The 20692-nt window shown below is 43.0% G+C and overlaps 1 protein-coding gene across 3 annotated transcripts in view; it reads left to right on the top strand.

Moving 5' to 3' along the window:
• Nucleotides 1-19864, top strand: part of DENND2C (DENN domain containing 2C) — an 82016-nt gene extending 62152 nt beyond the window's left edge. For all 3 annotated transcript variants that reach the window (XM_061631935.1, XM_061631933.1, XM_061631934.1), the window contains exons 10-19: nucleotides 1238-1307; nucleotides 1616-1693; nucleotides 4822-4962; nucleotides 5247-5395; nucleotides 6923-7100; nucleotides 8365-8406; nucleotides 12258-12363; nucleotides 13717-13956; nucleotides 15389-15475; nucleotides 17109-19864. In XM_061631935.1, coding sequence (XP_061487919.1) covers nucleotides 1238-1307; nucleotides 1616-1693; nucleotides 4822-4962; nucleotides 5247-5395; nucleotides 6923-7100; nucleotides 8365-8406; nucleotides 12258-12363; nucleotides 13717-13956; nucleotides 15389-15475; nucleotides 17109-17140 — 1123 coding nt within the window. In that variant the 3' untranslated portion in view covers nucleotides 17141-19864. The remainder of the gene's footprint in view (nucleotides 1-1237; nucleotides 1308-1615; nucleotides 1694-4821; nucleotides 4963-5246; nucleotides 5396-6922; nucleotides 7101-8364; nucleotides 8407-12257; nucleotides 12364-13716; nucleotides 13957-15388; nucleotides 15476-17108) is intronic.
• Nucleotides 19865-20692: the final 828 nt, after the last annotated feature.

Below are 20692 nucleotides of genomic sequence, written 5' to 3' on the forward strand. Positions count from 1 at the left end.
GAGGTTCATGGACCAGAGTTTCCCCAGCATTGCTTGAGAGGTTGTCCATTTCTCTGAGCAAATCTTTTGTTGATGACTGAATAGTGATGCTGGGAGTAGAAGAGATTAGCAGTGAGGGTGGGGGAGGGGATTCCTTGCCCTTAGTAAAGAACAGGGCCAGCCCCAGGCATGCCTGGGCCCTTGGGCACAAGCCTGCCCCAGGCCCTGGCGCTCCACTTCCACAATTTGTGGCAGGATTGCTGCCGCATATTGCAGGGCGGGAGCTTCGGAATCCCCGCCATTCCTTTCCTGAATCTACCTTTCTTGGCTGTGTTGTGCGGCTGTGCGTGCAGCGCTGACCTTAACCAAGATGGCAGCTGAGGTTTTCTAAGGGGCTGAAGCCTCTGCCTCCATCCTGGCTGATGGCAGGGGTGTGCACATGTAGCACACATGCATGTGATCAGCTAAAATGGCAGCAGAGGCTTCAACCCCTTAGGGAAACCTCGGCCGCCATCTTGGTTAAGGGCAGTGCTGTGCATGCAGCTGCACAACAAAGCCGAGAAAGGTACGTTGAGTGAGGGAATGGTGGGGGCTCCGAAGCTCCCACCCTGCCATATGTGGCAGCGATCCTGCCCTGAATTGCGGAAGGGGAGCAGAGGGGCCCCTCAGGGGCCCCTGTAGCCCCAGGGTCCCACCTGGCCACCCTTTGGAGCTAGCCCTGGTAAGGAACACAGTGTTTCCATTTTCACATAGTTTTGGTGGCTTTCAAACAAGATGCGTTAGAAAGGGTGTTCTTTTGGCTAGTTGGAGTTTTTTTTTAAAAAAAACCTTCCTTTTAAATTGTTTTTTAAGAAACACAACCAAAATTAAGGCCCGTTTGTGATCTTGTTATTTGCTTTTTACTTTTTGCCCTTCCTGTCCCTTAAGCACTGCAGTGTCACAGTGAATAAGCCTAGATGTAGCTGACCATAAACTCCCTATCCTGCTTACCTACCCCAGTGGGACCCCTGCAAGGGTGGGGTAAGAAGGTCATTTCTTGGCTGCCAGTTGTGGTCATTTGTGGCAGGGTGGACAGCTTGGAAAGCATCAAACTAATGAAATATCTACTGTAAACAGATATGGGACCTGGACAAGATCAGTGGTGTTTGTGTCCAGCCTCAAGTCCAAATTTGTGAAGATGGGGCCCTCTGCAGAGTAGGCTTAATCTTCCTGTGCTTACTCAGTCAATATGGCACACATACTTTTTTTTCTTGCGCAGTGAAACCTTTTCCTTTGTGCTGACTGGTGAGGATGGTAGCCGCTGGTTCGGATATTGCAAGAAGCTCTTGGTAGGTAGCTCCTTGTCTTTGATGCTCATGTAAAAGCTGTGCAGTAGCAGGTGAAGGATGAGTGCATATCAACAGTCCTGTAGCTTTGAATGCCACTGCGATGGTTGGCACCCGAGATGCCTAAGCAAAATGCATCTTCAAACATTTCTTCAGCCTGACATATCAAAGATAAAAAGAAAAAGATCCAGTATTAGAAGCTGAATCTAGGGGTACTCAGGTGACAGTAGGGTGAGAGATACTTAGCAGTCTGATCTACCTGTTTATTCCACTGCTTTGCATCTAACTCTCTGCTCTTGTTGCCTATTTAGCCAGAAGGGAAAGGGAAGCGGCTACCTGAAGTGTACTGCATGGTAAGCCGCCTAGGCTGCTTCAACCTTTTCTCTAAGGTAAGTGAACTGCCCTGGAACTCCTAGCAAACATAGCATCTTAGGTGGTAAAATGCCTTTCTTGGGTTGCTGTTGGTTGTTGGGATTGCACATCTTTTCACTACAGCTGGTGCCCATCTAAGAGAACAGGGGTGGGGAACCTGTGGCCTTCCAGCGCTTGTTGCACTCCATCAACCCCAGGCAGCATGGCCAGGGATGATGGGAGCTGTAATCTAGCAACATCTGGAAGGCCACAAGCTCCCCACCCCTGTAGTAAAGGAAACCAGGGGAAAGGTTGGATCTCAATGCACCTTTAGTGAGGTAAATGCAAAATCAGCCTTCCACATCAATAAAAATTGATTGAGGGCCAACCCCACTTTCCCCATCCACTAGAGTCTTAGCTGGAAAGGATGTGATCTGATTTAAAGAAGCTTTTTTTAAAACCAGCTTTCAGTTCCCTTCTTACTAGAAGAGAGGTGTACTGCTTTGAGAAAGGCAATAGAGAAAACTGTCTTGTTGGCTTCAGACTGGCAGATGACAATCTATTTCTAACCTATTCCAAAATGATATCACATAACAGCTGTCCGCTCCCTAGAAGGCTTGTATGCTTGTTGACTGTCTGTCTTAATTCACATCCTTCGTTGTACAGAGGCACTGCGACATTGCTAGACTAATCTGTGAGATCGGCACAACACATGATCTATACCATGACCAGGAAGATCCAGATTTGGATGCTCTTGTATACATTGGTGTTATTATGCAGGGGTCTTAAATGGATCCTGAATGGAGTCTGTTTGGGATCTTTTTATCCCATGCTGTTCCTGCAGTGAGAGGTAGAGTTTGATTTGCTGTCTGTCCTCCATGCCTCTTGCTGCAGCCGTGCAATTACATGAAGTTTAGACAGAGGTCAAAAGTTTTATTTCATAACTGAGGGAATAAGTTTTATTTCATAAGTGAGGAATGTAGAGATCAAATCCTATGAGGAATGGTTGAAGATGTTTAATCTTCTATTAACTATTAAGAGGTGCTCTGAATATTTGAAAGGCTGTAATCTAGAGATGGAGCAAATTTGTTCTCTGCTGCTCCAGAGGGGTAGGACTCATAACAGTGGGTTCAAATTAAAAAAGAACTTTAGAAAGAAATTTCTGATGATACAAGCTGTTAGGCAGATTGCCTCAGAAGGTGGTAGACTCTAATTTGTTACAGGTTTTTAAGCAGAGGCTGGATGGCTTCTATCAGGAATGCAGTAGTTGTGGAGTATGTGCGTCAACAGGGGGTTGGACTTGATCAGGTGAGGTGGGAAACCTGTGGCCCTCCAGATGTTGTTCAACTCCAATTAGCCCCTGCTAGCAAAGCCACTGTTCTGGGATGGTGTCATGGCCCCATCAGAGGGCTCCTCCGATGAGGACGACTCGGGAGTAACAGCAGCAGACCCAGGAGCAGCAGACCCAGAAGGAGACATGGAGGAGCCTCCTGAGAATCCAGCTGCTTCTCCCCCTCAGCTGCAGAGCACCCCAGAGACAGCGGAGGCCCTGCTGCCAGACACAGACAGTGAACAGGATACTCCCCCCTCACCTGCAGAACGTAGACAGCAGAAGGTCAGGCAGAAGAGAGGCAGGCCTGTCCCCTTAAGGCCCAAACGCTGAGGGCTCACACCTGCTGTCAACCCTGCTCTTAATAAGGCACACCTTGGCTGCAGCTTGTTGCTGACTGCAACGTCAGGCGTGGCTTCATGTATTCCTTGTTTCCTTGCAACGTCTCTTGGACTGACCGCTTGGCACTTGACCCTGGACCTCTACTGACCTCGCTTCTGGACTTCTGACTCGGCAAGTAAGCTTCGGACAGGCCTGGCCCTTATCAGGTTCCCTCCTCATAGACCTGGCAGATTTACGACCAGACTGCCGGCTAAGGACTTTCCTTCCCTGCCAATGACCCAGGAATTTCCAGCCCCCACCGGCACTGCTGATTCAGTGCAGAGCTGACAGATGGTGCGGGTTTGTAGTTCACCAGCATCTGGAAGCCACAAGTTTCCCATCCCTGGACTCGGCGGCCATTGAGATATCGTCCAACTCTATTCTATTCCCTCTAGAACCCCAAACTACCCAATCTTCAGAGAGCAAATTATAGGCAAATCAGGGGAAAATAATTAAAACAGCCAGTACTTCCTTTTGAGTTTCCCACAGGCACCTGGTTGGCCACTGTGAGAACAGGATGCTGGACTAGATGGGCCATTGGCCTGAGCCAGCAGAGTTCCTCTTACGTTCATCTTTGAAAAACTGTCACCTTTTATCTTCATAGTGGTGTATGCATTATGATCATTCATATAAAGGAATGGATCATTAAACATTATAATGTAATAGCCTTTTAAGTTTAAGAGTTTTTTGCTCTCTCTTTGAACCATTTACAACCTCCATGTACCACATTGATGGATTTCGGACATAGGATACAATGCCATGAGCAATGCCATGATGTGTACTTTTGCTGTTTTTTATAGGATTAGGAGAGTGTCCTGGATTGTCTTTTGCTTTCACCCCATGGTGAACTGCTTTTTGCTCCTGTGTTTGAGATGCAAATAATAGCTAATAATATCCTGGGTCTTGTTAGGCATCCATGTAACTCAAAGCACACTAGTGGGCACTTAGAAAAGTGAAAGGAACAGCAGTGGAAAACAAATAGGATGTATGTAAATTTTAATATGCAATTATGCAACTTAAAGTATTCAGATAAAAATTCAGGCTCCTAGAAAAATGCTGACAACAAATTTTGAAAATAGCTCACACAAACTAGGGCAGGTGAAGGAATAAGGAATGGGATATGAGAAAAGTGGGAATTGGGGGATGCATCTGGGGTATGTCCTGGGTGGGTAGGGAGCACCCACTCTTGATGAAATTGTGTCTTTTTGGGTGAAATAACTTGAAAAACTGGTTTCTATGGATGGTTGTGCCACTATAGAGAAATATAGTCTTTACTGAAAAAAAGTTGAATGTGCATGTACATCATGTCCCCATATGTACACAACATAGCATGTCTTAACACTGAAAGTAGGATGACATCAACTGAACTGTTGAAGTGTTAATCCTCTGCTTTTTCTCATTTGTATTGTGACCAAAAAAGAACTGGTCCAGTAACAATAAATTCTTCTTATGTAGATATTAGATGAAGTGGAGAAGAGGCGTGAGATGTCCCCAGCACTAGTGCACCCATTCATGCGCAGCGTCATGGAGGCACCATTCCCTGCTTCTGGGCGCACCATCACTGTGAAGAGCTTCCTGCCAGGAGCAGGAAATGAGGTAATAGCAAAGACATTCTTGGCTTGCATCCTAGCAAAGGAGTGAAGAATGACCACTATGATTCCAATAAAAATCCCAGGGAAGGCTTGCTTCACTGCCCAGAATGTGTAAGCAATAATGGAATTAGTTCACAGGGGGTGGACCGAATGCTGACACCTTTTATCTGTCCTTTTGGGACACAATCCAGAGTTTGTGAAGTCTGAGCACACAGATTTTGGTCCCTGGAGAAAAATAACAATATGACTCAGTATTTGTCCATGGCTTTTACATTTCTTTGTTCTTAGGTGATTGAGCTTTGCCGTCCACTAGACTCCCGGCTAGAACATGTTGATTTCGAATGCCTGTTTAAGTGCCTAAGTGTTTCCCATTTGATCCAAGTCTGTGCTTCTCTGCTGCTGGAAAGGAGGGTGATCTTTGTTGCTGACAATTTAAGGTGAGAGACAGAAATTATGGTTCCTCCTCCTAGTTTGGCAAGATCCTTGCTTCCCCCCCCCCCTTTTGACCCTTTCATACCACAAAAAAACCTTGTAGCTTTTCTTGGTAATACATCTACAGACTAAAACAATTCCAAATTAATCCCTCAGAAAATGCAAATTCTGCAAACATGAAGCACACATTCAGAAATTAACCAAACTTTCACAATTGTGATACACTAGCAGCCTCCAGCCAAAGGGTTGCCTGATGTGAGCCATTGGGTGGAGGGCATATCTGTGGAGTGCCATTGTTAAAATGAGAGACTCCTGATTGGTGAGGGGATGAAAGAGAAACCTATGCTGATCAAGGAAATGTCTAGAGATTATTAGGAAATGCTGAGGAGGGCAGAAGTACTTCAGAGAAAGTGTATGTGTGCATCTGTGAAAAATGGTCTGTGTACTCTTCCAGAAGAGGAGAGTGTGGGAGCAGCTGCTTTAGCATGCATGTGTGAGTGCATATGCAAAATGTGCACTTGTCTCTTCTTTGCCTCCATCAATTGTAAGAGTTAAGGGCAGAAGGGATGGTCTCTCCAGACTGAGTACTCCTTGTGCATGCTTGTAAATGGTGTGTGTGTGTGTGTGTGTGTGTGTGTGGGGAGGGAAAGAGTTTCAGGTCAACACTCACTTTGCTCACTGTTTGCCAGGGCAAACTTATCTAAGAAACCCTTCAGTGGGAAATGCTGGTGAGAAGGAGCAATTTGGAGTGGGTAAAGGCTGGCAGTTGCGAGCAAGGCTGGCTTGTGCAGCTGTGGCAAGCTGAGCAGGCCCTAGCCAGCTGGGGAGGATTAGCCCCAGAGGGAGGCAATGGTAAACCCCCTCTGAATACCTCTTACCTTGAAAACCCTATTCATAGGGTAGCCATAAGTCAGGATCAACTTGAAGGCAGTCCATTTCCATTTCAAAGGCTGAAGGTGGAAAGGGTGATGGTTAAATGCCCTTTCCCCTCTACCACTTTTCTGTTCTCAAGCCCTCCCCTACTTTGAAAACAGCTTTTCACGGGGAGAGAAGACTGCTGGTCTACCTGTGCAGGAGTTTGTACGGAATGTGTAGCTTGCAAACCTGAAGCAAAAATCTGGAATTCCAGGCTCAGTCTACATATTCAGGAAAAGTGAATTGGACAGTCCTACTGGGGCTGTAAAGTTCATAATTCTAGTGGAAGGTAGCATGTATGAATGTTCCTCCATGTAAATTAAACTGTACACAGAAGACTAGCATGCCATAGAAAAGCCTATATTGTTTGTCTTTGGCATTCTGTGACCAGGGAATCTTTAATATGGGACAACATTCAGTCTTGAAATTCATGACCTTCGTTATGCAGTGGTACAGTTCCAAGAGTACCATGTATTTTTTCCTGCATTGGAATACTTCATACATCACATTTTAGCTTGTACCTGTGCTGAATTATTTTCTCTAGATTAGGGATACTTTTAATTTTTCAGGGATTTCATATACTGACAAGTGCTTCATGTTCTGTTTCCCCCACTTAGCACCTTGTCCAAATGTGGTCATGCTGTGGTTGCAGCACTCTACCCATTCACCTGGCAACATACCTATATCCCTGTCCTGCCAGCTTCCATGATAGACATTGTCTGCTCACCTACCCCTTTCCTTATTGGCATCCTCTCCTGCTCCTTAACACAGCTCCAGGACCTGCCTATCGAAGAGGTGAGATCTGGGAAAACCTCAAGACAAAATGTAAAGGGTGGTGGGGTTCTAGTTTTTAGTGAGGAGGGGATGAAAGTTTGTAGTGATGTGTGTCTGTGTGACCTATTCATTTTGGAGAATATGTATAAGTTCTTCCTAGGGTCTTGTGCATGGGTGGACATTTAGTCTATCAGTGAATTGCCATTTTATCACATGGTGTTCCTTTTTTTTTTTTAATGTGACATAACTGTTTGTCCAATGTTCCATTTACACAGATGGACCTTTTGAAGACTCTGATGGGGCTTAGGATTTGAATGTTCATTTGTAGATCCATCCCCTTCCTTCTTTTCTCAGTTGAAATATACTGTTTGTCATTGTAGATGTGGACAAACATCTACCATGACATGTGTAATAGCCTCTCTCCCACCCAAAAAAGTGCCTGGATTGAAGTCAGCTATGGAGTGATAACTTTATCCTATCCGATTACTCATCATTGATGAGAACTGCAGTCATTTGATAAGAAGGGTTGCACTTGTGTTAGCTGATCTATGTTTACAAGCTGTTTCATGCAATCAGACAATAGTCTATCACATGGTAGAGATGGAATCCTCTCCTTTTTCATGTTTTATTTTTAAGTGTGGCCCCCTGGTGGTCATTAACAATCTGATTCCTTTTTCCTCCAATATTGTTTCATTTTTCCAATCTCCAATTTTTTGTTTTGCATAGAATTATTGATATTATAATCACTATTTATTCACAATAAATGTGGTATCAATCTTTATTTTTAGCTCTGTAATGATTGTCTGTTTACATTCTTTTTCAAGTGCACTGCAGAAGGATTAAGGCAGATAATCGTGTTGTTTCTCCTGCTGCTTACAATCAATACCTCATTCCCCTCTCCTGCTTTCTGTCAGTTACAATCAACAGTTCATTGACATCAGTGAAAGGGAATACAGATTTGAAGAGCTCACATAGGAAGTAAATTGATAAAAGCATCACACTATTGATGATTTCAAGGTGATTTAAAAAAAAAACAAATTGGAAAAAGAAGAAGAATGAATTGGAAACCGTGGAGAGTTGCTATGTCAAAATACTCTCTGCAAAGTTAGAGAATATCAGAAATAATAATCCGATGATAAATCCGATTATTGCAGAAATGGAGTCCTTCGCTATCACATGGTCATATGAGTCAGCGTGGGAGGACAGGGGGCTGCATGAAGGGCTAGGAGATTTTATACACTGTAGCACACATGCAATAACAGGGTATCTCTCCCTTTTTCCCTAGGTACTGATTGTTGATCTGTGTGCTGATACATTTTTGCAACAGGTGAGAAACATTATTTATCTATTGGCTGCTTCACAAGTAAGCAGAACAGTTTCCCTCACCCCTGCCCACCCTAGCATGGTTCCTGCAGACAGGAGTGGAAATAAATACACAAAAGGAACTAAGGACCAAACTGCACCTTGGAGATCCATGATCAGATCTGCTGACTCTTTGTTAAACATAGGGTAGAAAACTCAGTGTTCTGCCGGTTCTAGTGCATCTCCACCTCTCTCTTCTGAAAATGGGAGCACACAACGCTAGTCAAACCCTGCCCCTTTTTACAGTAAAACATGGTGGGGGCCGCTTGAGTGTGTGTGTTTTTAAATTCAGCTTCAAAGACATTTTACATCTGATTGGCAGATTAACCCATTCCCCCTCCAGGTGTGGCTAATGGAAAAGCTTTGATCTGGCAACTAGAGTGTGTATAGCCTTAAAAGCAGTAGGGACAAACTGGATTGAGGCTACAGTGCTAGAGGAAGTGGGGGCTTAATCTGTTCTCCTGTGCCATTTCCCTGATTTCCCCTGCCCAAAACATGCCCTACCTCCACCACCTTGGCCTTGATCCAGTTTGTGTCTGTAGCTGCTTTTTAAGTTTTAAAAAAGCGTGGGAGGTCTGATCATCAATATCCTGTATCACATCTGGTTTAGCCTTAAATCAAAGATTGCTAGGGTAGAAACATACTCACTGTTCTGCTGGTTCCAGTGCATCTCCACCTCTCCCTTCTGAAAATGGGGGCACTTGATGCTAGTCAAACCCTGCCCCTTTTTACGGTAAAACCTGGTGGGAGCAGCTTGAATGTGTTTTTTAAAATTCAGCTTCAGAAAGATTTTACAACTGATCAGCAGATCAACCTGTTTGCCTTCCAGGTGTGGCTAATGGAAATGATTTGTTCTGGCAATTAGTGTGTTCATAGCCTTAGTCTTGCCTTTTGTGGTGCTGAGGATTCTGGGAAAAGGGATGGGTAATACTGGGCTTCTGGGAAAATAAGAGTACCAAAACAGGCCTTGTTTTGTCTGTGTATTTGACTGACTTAGGTATCCGCAGGCTCTTGTGAGGAAGTGATATTACCCTAAAGCAACTGAAATTTGGTGGGGTGTTAGGGCCAAATTCCATCTTGGTACAGTTCTCATATAATGACAAACCATTGTTTTGCACTATGGGCACAAGTAGGAAGGAGATGCTACCAGCCTCAGCGTTATATACTCTTCCCCTCTCTTCCTCCCACAAGACCATGAGGAAGACTTCAATAGTGTTGCAACTTGGCTTCTTGTTATGTACAAACCAAAGACCATGGTTTTAAAACAAACTCTCATCAGTTTCTAAATAAACTAACTTTAAACAATGGATTAAAAAGCTGGCTTATTTAACCAGAGTTTGCTTTACACCACAATCTGTGCTTTCTTTGTAATGATAAACCAGTTTTCATGGAAAGAGAAACTAAACTCTGCCAAAGTTCTTCTCCCAGCTGCTCGGCCAGAGCAGAAAGGTACACGAGTACAAAATTCATGTGACTCCTTACTGCCCATGCATATGATCATCATGGTTTAGTGCTACAAGTATGAGCTTAGCTCCTGCTGCACATGTGCGCTTCACCTGCCCCTCAGCACAGCTACACGGAGACTGGAAGTTTACGCTTCTGCTTTGGATTAACCTTGTGTTTGTCTTAAACTCGAAACTGTAGTTATTCTTGAAACATAAGAATATAGGAAACTACCTTCTGCTGTCAGATGATTGGTCCATCTAGCTCAGTATTGCCTATACTAACTGGTAGCAATTCCCCAGGGTTTCAGACAGAGGTCTTTTTCAGCCCTACCTGGAGATACCAGGGACTTTCTGCATGCAAAGCAATTTTTCTGTTGGTGAGCTATGGCCCTTCCCTTCCCTTAGCTATGGTAAGTGAAAACAAGCCATGGTTTGAAGTTGGCTTGTTTCCATTATCCATAGTTAAGATTAACCACAATTACCCAGATTGGATAAGACAGCAAGCTGCAGTTAAATTAAAATAGAAGTGAATGCTTTCCTATGCCTTCTCACTGCCACACTAAATGAGGAGTGGGGAGTTTATGAGTTTGGGAAAGGCTGGGCTCATTTTTGTAATGCTAAACTGTAATTCAGTTTATGTATGAGCCAGTTCATTATGTTAATTGTGCAGTTTGGCCTTATGTTTTTATTTTAAATTTAGGAACAGCAGGTCAGGATCATGGCATGGATGGAGTTTTTATACCTTTTCTTCCCATGCCATAGTTCCGTTGAAAATACCCCATGAAGGTGCTATTTGCATCAGAGAGAAGCTTCTGCTGGCACCAATCGCAGCTTTGCTCTCCCAACACAAATAGCATTAAAGGGGTGAGGTTTACTTTCTATGTTCCTGATAACCTAATTGGTGCCCCCCATGATGGCTATTTACAAATAAAAATATAAATGTGCAAGGCCAACCTGTAACGTGATATGTATTTTGGCCCTTAGCAAGCTCTCTCGTTTCTCCAGCATCTATCTCCTATTTTCTGTGTTTCCTCTCCATAAGAATTCTTCTCTTCACTGCCCAGACAATCAAGATTTTTTTGTGATCAGCTGCTCTTAAAATAAACTTTCATGTTGTCATTCTCTGTTGGTGTCCCTTGTTCCCTGTTGACTGAACATATTCTTGCAGGCAACGCAAGCAGAGATTGAGAAACCGCTCACGGTAACATTCCACTAAGTAGAATGAAGTGCCATTGGACTTTGTGGTTCTGATGCATAGCTCCTAGTTAAGGAGTATCTAGGGGTACTTGGATAATTCCTTTTCTTTCCACCATCTAGTGCTTCAGTACATCAAAATGTTTGAAGGAGATTGCTAACTTCAGGTTGTTATGTAGTGGCATCTGTGTCCATAGCCAAAGGCAGGTCTCTGCCCTGAGGAGTTTACAACCTAAACTTAGGTGGTGGCCAAGGTGTGCAGAGAGGCAGGTGAGAGAGGGAAGTGTAGGAAGATTGCATGAGTGCAAAAGCAAGCAGTCTTTGATCCAGCTGGGAACAACAATTAAGGACTTGGGTCAAGAGGTTAAACAGACACAGAAGTAATTTGTTAGGCTGCAAGGCCCTCTTGGGTTTTAGGCAATCACATGAAAGTTATAAATGTTCTCAGGAGTGAATCGGTACCTCTAGTGCCTAACCCTAACCACTGATATCCTTTGTTTCCTATGCATTTATCTAATCACCTTCTAAAACTGTGTTAGTTGGTGGCCACTGCTACATCTTCCATAGTTTAACTCCGTGTTGTGTGAAGGAGTACTGTACTTTCTTTTTTCTTTCCTGAATCCCCCACCATTCAGCTTCTTTAGATGACTGTTTCTAGAGTAATGAGAGAGAAAGGATCACATCTCCCTCTCTTTTTTCCGCACCAAGCAGTCTTCCCGTTTTGCCTCACTGTTCTGTTTTGCACTGGAATCAGCATATGGAAGTTGGGTATTAAAAAGATCTATCTTAAGATATGGCTGTATTATATTTTCTGGCATTCAGATACTTTGTACTCTGTTAGTATAGATTGGAAATCTGTTGTGATCTCATCAATATCTGCAGTGCTTGGGTGATACCCAGCTAAATCATAGATTAGACCAACTGAAACCAAAGTTAATTGATTTCATTGGGTCTACTCTGAGTATGATTAACACTGGCTATACCCAATCTGTTTTAAGCACTTACTTTAATTCTTCCACACTTTCATTCTGTATAGTCATAATGCTTACACTCTTATGTAGCATGCTGAAATTATTTCTTATGGTAGCTAATGTAATTACTTCATACAATGTTTTAGTGACGTCACTTTATCCTGTTTTTGAACGTGTTAACCCCCCTTTTTATTATTATTTTAAAGGTTTCAGATGAGGATGAAATCCTACCTCACAAGCTGCAGGCTGCACTTGTACAGATCTTGGAGGAAAGGAATGAAATCTTATTTCAGGAGCGGAGTTACACACAAGGTGACTTGATCAGAAAATTATAACTAAGAATCTTACCTTAAAATGCTGCTTTTTGCGAGAAGCCTATGTATGTGAATTCTCAAAATGAGAGGCAGGAAATATCTAAATTGAAAATCCACTGAAATGAGAATTGCCTAACTTTCTAAGGATATATACTTTTAAGGGCATGCCCAGGGCCCCTAGTCTGGGACAGTAGTGCACATTGTGAGGAATAGAAATATCACTGAAAAATGATGGCTCTTATTGCTATTATACCAATTAGAGTTTTAGTAAATTAGCAGAGTTTAGCTTAGTGTAGTTTGCTCAGTGCTCTGTGCTGCAGGTGTGTGATTTTGCCTGAGAGAAACTGAGCTTTTACCTTGCTTTAAATCAAACTACTTTATTAATAGAAAGACATACTGGATAGGAAAGATGCTACTTCTAGCGAACTAAATTGGAAGCTGCAATGACCATGCCTGGACATTGCCCCTCATTCTAGAGGAGAAGAGACAAAGAGAACATGGCTCCTTCTCCTTGGGTGGTCTGCAGAGAAGAGAAAAACAGGAGGGTGAGCCATAGGTGTGAATAGCTCCCTGAGACATATCAGTTTACAGAGAAGGAAGACAGATAGAAAAGATGAGCATAGGTCAGTGACAGCCTAGCCAGTTAAGAGGACTATCTTTCTATCTCTCTCCCCACACAAAGAGGACCAAATGGGAGTTGCTCTTGTCACACTTCTAACAAAAGAGACAGTCACCTCTTTCTTCCAGGACAATCCTGTGTGCAAACCAGGAAGCCAAACATTCATGCATGTGTTGGTCTGTGTCAATCATGAGGACCAGTTTCAGTTCCTAGAGTTTTCAGGGTCAGAGATGATGGAAATCACGTTGGGATGAAATTACCCACTCATCAGAATATAGGAGGGTGGAATCCCCCAGATTTCTCCACTGCAAAGGGGTGATGGTAATGATGGGGAGAGAAAGTGATTGGCAGAGAAGACATGGCAGGAAGGGGCTTAACTCTCCAGCAGGGGAAGAGGGGTAGGATGCGGAGGGAAAGCAGTGACTGGGAAAGGGTTAAATGCTTATACAACTCCTGTCATCTCTTCCGGCAAATTACTCTCATATCCTGATGTTTGACAACAAAGAAGTGGCCATTTTTAATGATGGTTATGTAGCTCCCTTTTAGGAGTGCAATCATTGCCTCCATTGTAGCTGCTGACATCCTGAGCTGTGTGTTAAGTTTCCTTATCTGTGTTTCAGCAGTTAAACATTTAGGCTCTGACCCAGCCAGCACAATGGATGGTCTTTTGGGTATAAAGTAGAGGTTGGTATCTAGAGGTGAGATGTGACTGCTTTGTGCGTCTTCTGGTAGGTGATGTGACTCTGGACTCCTTGGTATCGGAGGCTTTTGTGCGCTTCTTTGTGGAGATTGTGGGGCACTACTCCTTGCACATGCATGTCACTGAGAAAGGGGAGCGAGTATTCCAGCGAGAGCCCTTCCGGAAGTCCCACACCTCCCGCAGCGTGCGCCATTTCCTAGACATCTTCATGGAGACACAAATGTTTGCTGGTTTCATACAGGATCGAGAGCTCCGGAAGAGTGGGGTTAAAGGTGAGACATGCCAAATCCAGCCTAATTCTTGCTTTGTGCAGAACAAAAATGGTTCCAGTCCAGAGCGACTTTGTGTTTGCAGAATGTTGTCTGCCTTCCTGCTGGGATCTGGAAGGTACTGCTGCCACCTTCAGAGCACAGTCTATTGTTGTGAGCCTCACTAAGTTTTGAGCTTGGGTAGTCCAGGATACCATTGCTGCCACCACTGAAAACATGTTTTATTTCCTAGTTCTAGGAAAGTGCAGTGATTTGGTGGTTTTAAAAGCTTCTTTAAGGTGCCTGTGCTACCCTATAGGAATGTTCCAGATGTCATTGGACTTCAAATCCCATTAGTCCCAGCCAGCATTGCCAAAAGTCAGGGTGATGGGAATTCCAATGCAACAGCAAGTGGAAGGGACATTCTTGATTTAAGGCATCTCCTACCTACACAGCAATATCAACACACTTCTTGTGAATGTTCTGGTGCCCTCAGAATGCAGTGTGTTTTCCCTTACTTTAAGATTATCATCATGGGGCTTCCCTGGGAGGTTCCCCTTCAAACCAAACAAACTTCTGGCTTCTTGCCAAGTCTCCTTGTTAACCAAAAACAAAACCTCCCTTTACTCCTGTTTGTCTCAGAGGCTTCTCCCAAAACCTCAGCTCCCCCAAATTCCTTACCTTTTTTGGCTGCCTTATGTCTGCAGATTGTCTGTCCCTTCAACTGCTGGGTCACCTACCGCAGGTGCCTCACAGAGACAGAGGCTGTTTACCACTCACCTGCCTTGAAGTCTCAGTGTCTCTCCCCTTTTGTACTGGCAATCTGCATCAAAAAGCATCCCTTCTCTGCAGCTGCTCCGTCTCTCTCACAAGGCTGTTTTCAAAGATCTGACTCTTGTCAGCTGTAAGAATTTCTAAGCTGTTGTAGATAAGCCGACTAACTAGAAAATGAATATGTACTGAAATTCAAACACCTTCAAACAATAATACCAGCTTTGCTGTATTCAATAGCTAGTTGCAGTAAGTACATTTTCAGTATGCTGGACAGAAGAGGAAGTCCTTCCCCTTCCCCTGTAACAAAACCAGAATTGGAGGTGATGGAAAACCTGCTCTGCCCTTTGCCAGAGTTCTGTCTCACTTTCAGCATTTGTACCAACCTCCTGGATAGTGCAAAGGGAAATAACTGTGAAATTCAGTTTTGCACTTGCCAGTGAGGAGGTAAAGGCCGAAGTATGAGAGCATCTCTCCATTTCAGAATGTGAGGCTATGAACAGGATGCCTGGCTGCATCCATACACTCTTCCCTCCTTTTAGGCATATGTGGGTATGTATTTTCAGGGGTTCTATGTATATACGTATAGAATACTGACTTCTCATTTATCATCTTGCTTGTTTGAAACTGCATTCCGACAGAAAGAAGGAAAGATGTGTGTCTAAGTGATGCTTTCCCTTTCTAGGCTTGTTTGAAGTTCGTGCCTTGGAGTATTTGGAGAGCATTCCAGAGTCTGAGCCAAGTGGGATGAACAAAATCCTTCGAAGTCTGGGTAAATAATGCTCAATTTTGTTCTTGGCTGCCTTGGTTGCTTGTGATTTGTTATAGCTATCAACTCGAGAAACACTCTCAGCCTTGATAATAAGTCTACTTTTCTGCCTTTGGAGATTAGGGGGCACAGTGTTACCATGAGTCTGTTCCTATCTACAGGGACACTGTCAAAGTGTAGCACTGGGATACTTCTGCTCAGCCTCCTGGCATTTACTGTATGCTGTTGGATCCTTCAGGGATCCATTTGTCCCCCATGCTATTTAATATCTATGTGAAACTGCTGGTACTTGTCATGTGGGGATTTGGAGTACAGTGAAATCAATATACAAATGACACCCAAACTCTTGCACTCTATTCTTTCTGAACCAGAAAAGATTGTTCCGAGTGCTGGAGCAGTGTCTGGAGGTAGTGATAAACTGAATGAGGGCCATCTAACTGAAGCTGAATTTGGATAAGACAGAGTCCAGGGTCCAGGAATTAGGGAAACAACCTATTCTGCATGGGGAAGCACTCCCTCTGAAGAAGCAGGGTGTGTGAGGGTTTTTTTTTGCCTTTTTAAATGCTTTTCCTAAATATTTTTTGTGCTTCTGCAAGTCTTGTGGTTCCTCTGAGCATGCTGGTATTTCCCTCTTGATGTTTCAGTGACTCTGTTTAGCTAGAATGCTACTGGCACTCACCAGCTGAATTCACCACTAGTGAATTGCTCAAAACAGATAATGCTGGGAAAATCTCATTGAATAAAAGTATTTGGCTCTGAGGAATAAGACCAGGATCCAAAGAGCTATTTTAAGCATGTCCAAAAAATGGGATTTTTTCCCGTTTCAATATCAGAGTTGTACCACAAACTGCTTTTAAAATCACCTCCATTTCATAACCAGTATTCCTTGTAGCACGAGCAGGTTACCGTTTTGAAAACCACAAGCCTAAATCTCCCTTGAGTGTGCAGAACTAGCTGTGCAGTTCTTTGGATTCTGACCTAAGAAGCTGCAAGCACACTACTAAAGGAGGAAAAGTCCCCTCTTCCATACCCAGCACAGAAATACAGTTCTCCACCCATCTTCTGTCAGCCCCAACAGGCTAGTTGTTTTTAGGGTAGTAACTTTCGAGAGATTATTTACAAGACAGCATTAGATTACTTCAGTTACTCTTACTTCTCTAGACCTGTTGTACGTAGCCAGCTTCCTGTATACTAACAAGACAAGGTATGAACAAATAAGTACGAAAAAGTTCACCTCACTTCTTATATACCCAACCGATCACTGTGCTCTGCAGGAGATGGCTTCCTGCCGATACAGTTTCAGAAGGTCCATTCTGTACAATCACAGTGTAGAAACTATGTCTTTAGTGTGGCAAAATCCACTCTTTGGAACTTCCTCCTGTTACATATTGGACAAGTGCTGTCTCTATTATCTTTTTGGTGTATATTGAAGACTTACATTTTTCAGCAAGCCTTTTAAATGGAGGCTGTTAACCTAGTCTGTATCTGTATTGGATTTGCAATTGTTTTTATATATGTTTATATTGTTAACTGCTTTGGAATGTTTCATGGGAAGCAGTTCATAAATGAAATGAAGTATATATACCCACAAATATATTAATCTTGTTAAATCTTTTTTTAATGTTTTTCCTTTTAGGTAGCAAAATGAAATTTCTACAAAAGAAGTGAGTAGTCAAGTGCAGAATTGCTGCTAAGGATGGTTGGAAGTTCCCAGCTGGCTGTCAGAAGGTGGGACCATGTTGCCTGTTGCTGCAGAATCAGACAGGATGACTGGAATTTAAGCTCAGATGAGCTTCATACAACTGGAAGAAAGTGCATGATATCTGAGTGGAATTCTTAAACCTTTGCTGTGCCTGATCCAACTGGAGTATTACTTGGAGAAACTAGACTTCTGTATGTTTGTAGAACTGGTCTACAAAGGGGAATTCAATTAACTGTGTGAACCGTTCCTGTTTATGCTGCTTGGCTCAAAGAGACTTTCCCTATGCCCTCCTGTTTTTTATAAAAGACTCCTGCTCAAAGCAACCTGAGGGTGAAGCTGATACCTTTTTAATAAGAGGAATGAACCATGAATTAAAAGATGAATTCAGGAAGTGATCTATGGTGATACTGCACTACAGAGATTCTCTGCACCTGGAAATTTCCTCTAAAACTGGAAAGGCAAACCTGTACTCTAGGGACTGCTCATCCATCTTCCTCTAGAATGCCATTCAGTCAGATCCTCTGTTACTGGCCCACGTTGAGCCAGGTTCTCTCATTAACTGTTAGCTTTACTTATGTATTGCAAAGCTTTCCATTTTGCAAATATTGAAAGCAAGATGAGGACTTCCACTTCTCCATTTGCTGTATTAGTTGTGTTAGCTGTTGTGAATATACATGTTCTGTGCCTTTTTGGAAATCTACCTTTAATACATACCACATCAGGGGATATATATCATACAAGAGTGGTGTTTACTTGCCAAGGAAATGCCACTTGATCCCAATTGGGAGTATGAAGACTTTGTATTTTTTTAAAAAAAGGAATTGAAAATGAGTTGGTTTGGTTTGATACAGAATTATTGAAAAAGACAAGCGAGTTTCTTACCATGGCATCTTGCTGTGAAATGTGAGTGGGACAGAAATGGGTTCTTCCCTAAAGGCATTGTTGTTTACCACAGCTGAACATCTGTCAAAAACATTTTCTTCCTCAGCTAAACCTAGGCCCGTTGTTATCTGCTTTTAGGAAATACTGATTCTTCCTGGTAGCTTGCACACCATTTGCAATAGCTGTTTAGGGTTTATAATGCCAAATACCTGTGTCATTTATCTAATCAACTATGACATATAATGTCATTTTCTTATTAGACTATCCTTGTGTTTAAGAACTAGCCTGGTAGCCATTGGTGATCAGGAATTGCATGCAGGCAAGCCAGCAGGTTGGCGGAGGAGGAATGGACCACGCTGTCACTCCTCTGAGCCCAACATAGATACCAAGCAGGTTGCTGGAGAAAGGAAGTCCCTGTCTACATACCCAGCATAGAATTGAAGCTTTCCATCCTTCTGCCAGCCTCTAGTAAGCGATTATGGGTGGGGGGTGGTTGTTGTTGCTTTGCAGGCTGGTAACTTTTGAGGGCTTGTTTACAAGGCAGTATTAGACCACTTCAGCTATTCTTGCCTCTGTGGACCTGTTGGAGGTAGCCAGAAACTACTTTCCAATGGAGCTTTACCATATGTTTACACGTATGAAATATACATGTACAATGTTACATGTAGAAAATGTGCTCAGGTTTAATACATGAGAGTGTTGTGCAGCTGTGGAGAGAAAAAATTAACCAAATAAGGGGGGTTGTATTGAAGTGCAGAGGGCTGATGTACTGAATTGTTCTGTCTCTGCCTTACAGTCTAATTGACCTCTGGGTTTGGGCGAAACATGAATTTGGGGTCTATATGGTTTTATTGGATGGCCTGTATCTGAAAGGTGCTGTCTGTGCTGGGGACAGATTGTGAATATTTGTTTTCTTGCAGTGCCATGAAGAGAGCACTTAAAAAACAACAACAAGATGAGGATAACATCAGAGAACTTGTGAAGTTTTATCCTGAGCCAAAGCTTCTTCTGCCTACAGTGTTTCAAGGGGAAAGAATGGGCAAAACCATGGGCTTAGTGATTCTCTACTAGTTTGGGAGGTTGGATGCATTAAAAGGCCTGGAAAAGATCTGCTTCCCAGGTTCAATTGTACAAGACCAACAGACCATCCAGTACATAGTTACTCAGCAGTAAGTCCCTCTGAATTCAGCGGGCTTTGCTCCATAGAAAGTGTGCTTGGGATTTCAGCTTAAGGCTGAAATCCTATGTGCACTTACTTGAAAGTAACTAAATACCTCTGAGTAAGCACACACAGGAGCATAATGTAACATGTGAGTTCGAAACATTTAAGGAAGTAATTTTGTATAATTTACACGGTCACTTGTTTTAGAACCATTGCTGCTGCTGCTCTGTTTTGAATGTCTCATGCTTCCACCTTTACAGAACTAGATTCTTGATAAGAAGCAGTGGAGCTAGTCATTGATTTTGTAGTACATTTCAGCACTTAAAGTGATTCTACTTGATCAGAAGACCAGGTAGAATGCCTCTGTGACTCTGTTGTTCACATCCATCTTTGGGAAATGGTTGTGTTAATCACCCACTCCAGTTGCACACTCCAAGATGGGAAACGTGTGTCTTTCCTTCAACTCCATGAAAACACTTTCATTTAGACCATGTGTACTTCTCAGTGGTGGTCTTTCTCCTGTGTGGTGCCTTTGTGTGTGTTTTGCAGCCTGTTTGGCTCATTATAGGTAAAGCCATATTTTGTGGTGTTTAAATGAAACCAAAACTGTATGTACAGTAATAGAGCTATAATAAACCAAGTTCTTTCAGGAACTGGTTCAAGAAAATGTGCTGTGTTTTTGTGTATTGGATCGTCTCTTTTTCCTGTATATCAATGATACACTGTTGGTGTATTCCTTACATGTCTAGTGTTTTCTGAGAGGCTCAGCTCTTGAAATCAGGAAGATGTGTAGCTAATTTTCCAGAAGTATAGCTTTTAAATTTTAAAGAGAAAGGCCTGGATGAGTGGAAGCTGCAGCTCTTGCAGAATACTGTGATCTGTCTCCTAAAAAATGTTGGCTACTCCATGTGTATCACCCCAACACATAATCTCATCTTATTCCATTATAGCTTTATGGGCATAATTCAAGATGTGGAGAAAGGCTGCCCCTCAGTGGAACATAGGAAGCTGCCTTATACTGAGTCAGATCATTGGTCTATCTTGTTCTTGTCTACGATGACTAGCAGCAGCGCTCTAGGATTTCAGACGGGGCATTCCTAGTCCTATTTGGATATGAACCTGGGACCTTCTGCATGTAAAATAGATGCTGTACCACTGAGCTACAGTAGACAGGACTGGGAACGACCCCCGTCTGAATCCCTGGAAAGCTGAGCTGCCAGTTGGTACTATTGAGCTTGATGGGCCAGTGGTCTGACTTATAAGGCAGTTTCTGCAACACCCAAAGGGCAAGAAGAAACAGAGGGCCATTCTTATTGGGTACCCACAATTACAGAACTCTCCCTGTTATGTATTTATTAATTAAAACTATTTTATACTGCCTTTTATATAAATGTCACAGACTGGATGGTGGCATCTTGAGGCATTAAGAGTTCAAGTCTACCACTTGTAAAACATTTACAAAATCATCAGGAAC

The sequence above is a fragment of the Rhineura floridana genome, chromosome 6, assembly GCF_030035675.1.
Source record: "Rhineura floridana isolate rRhiFlo1 chromosome 6, rRhiFlo1.hap2, whole genome shotgun sequence".
In the NCBI taxonomy this organism is placed as follows: Eukaryota; Metazoa; Chordata; class Lepidosauria; order Squamata; family Rhineuridae; genus Rhineura; species Rhineura floridana.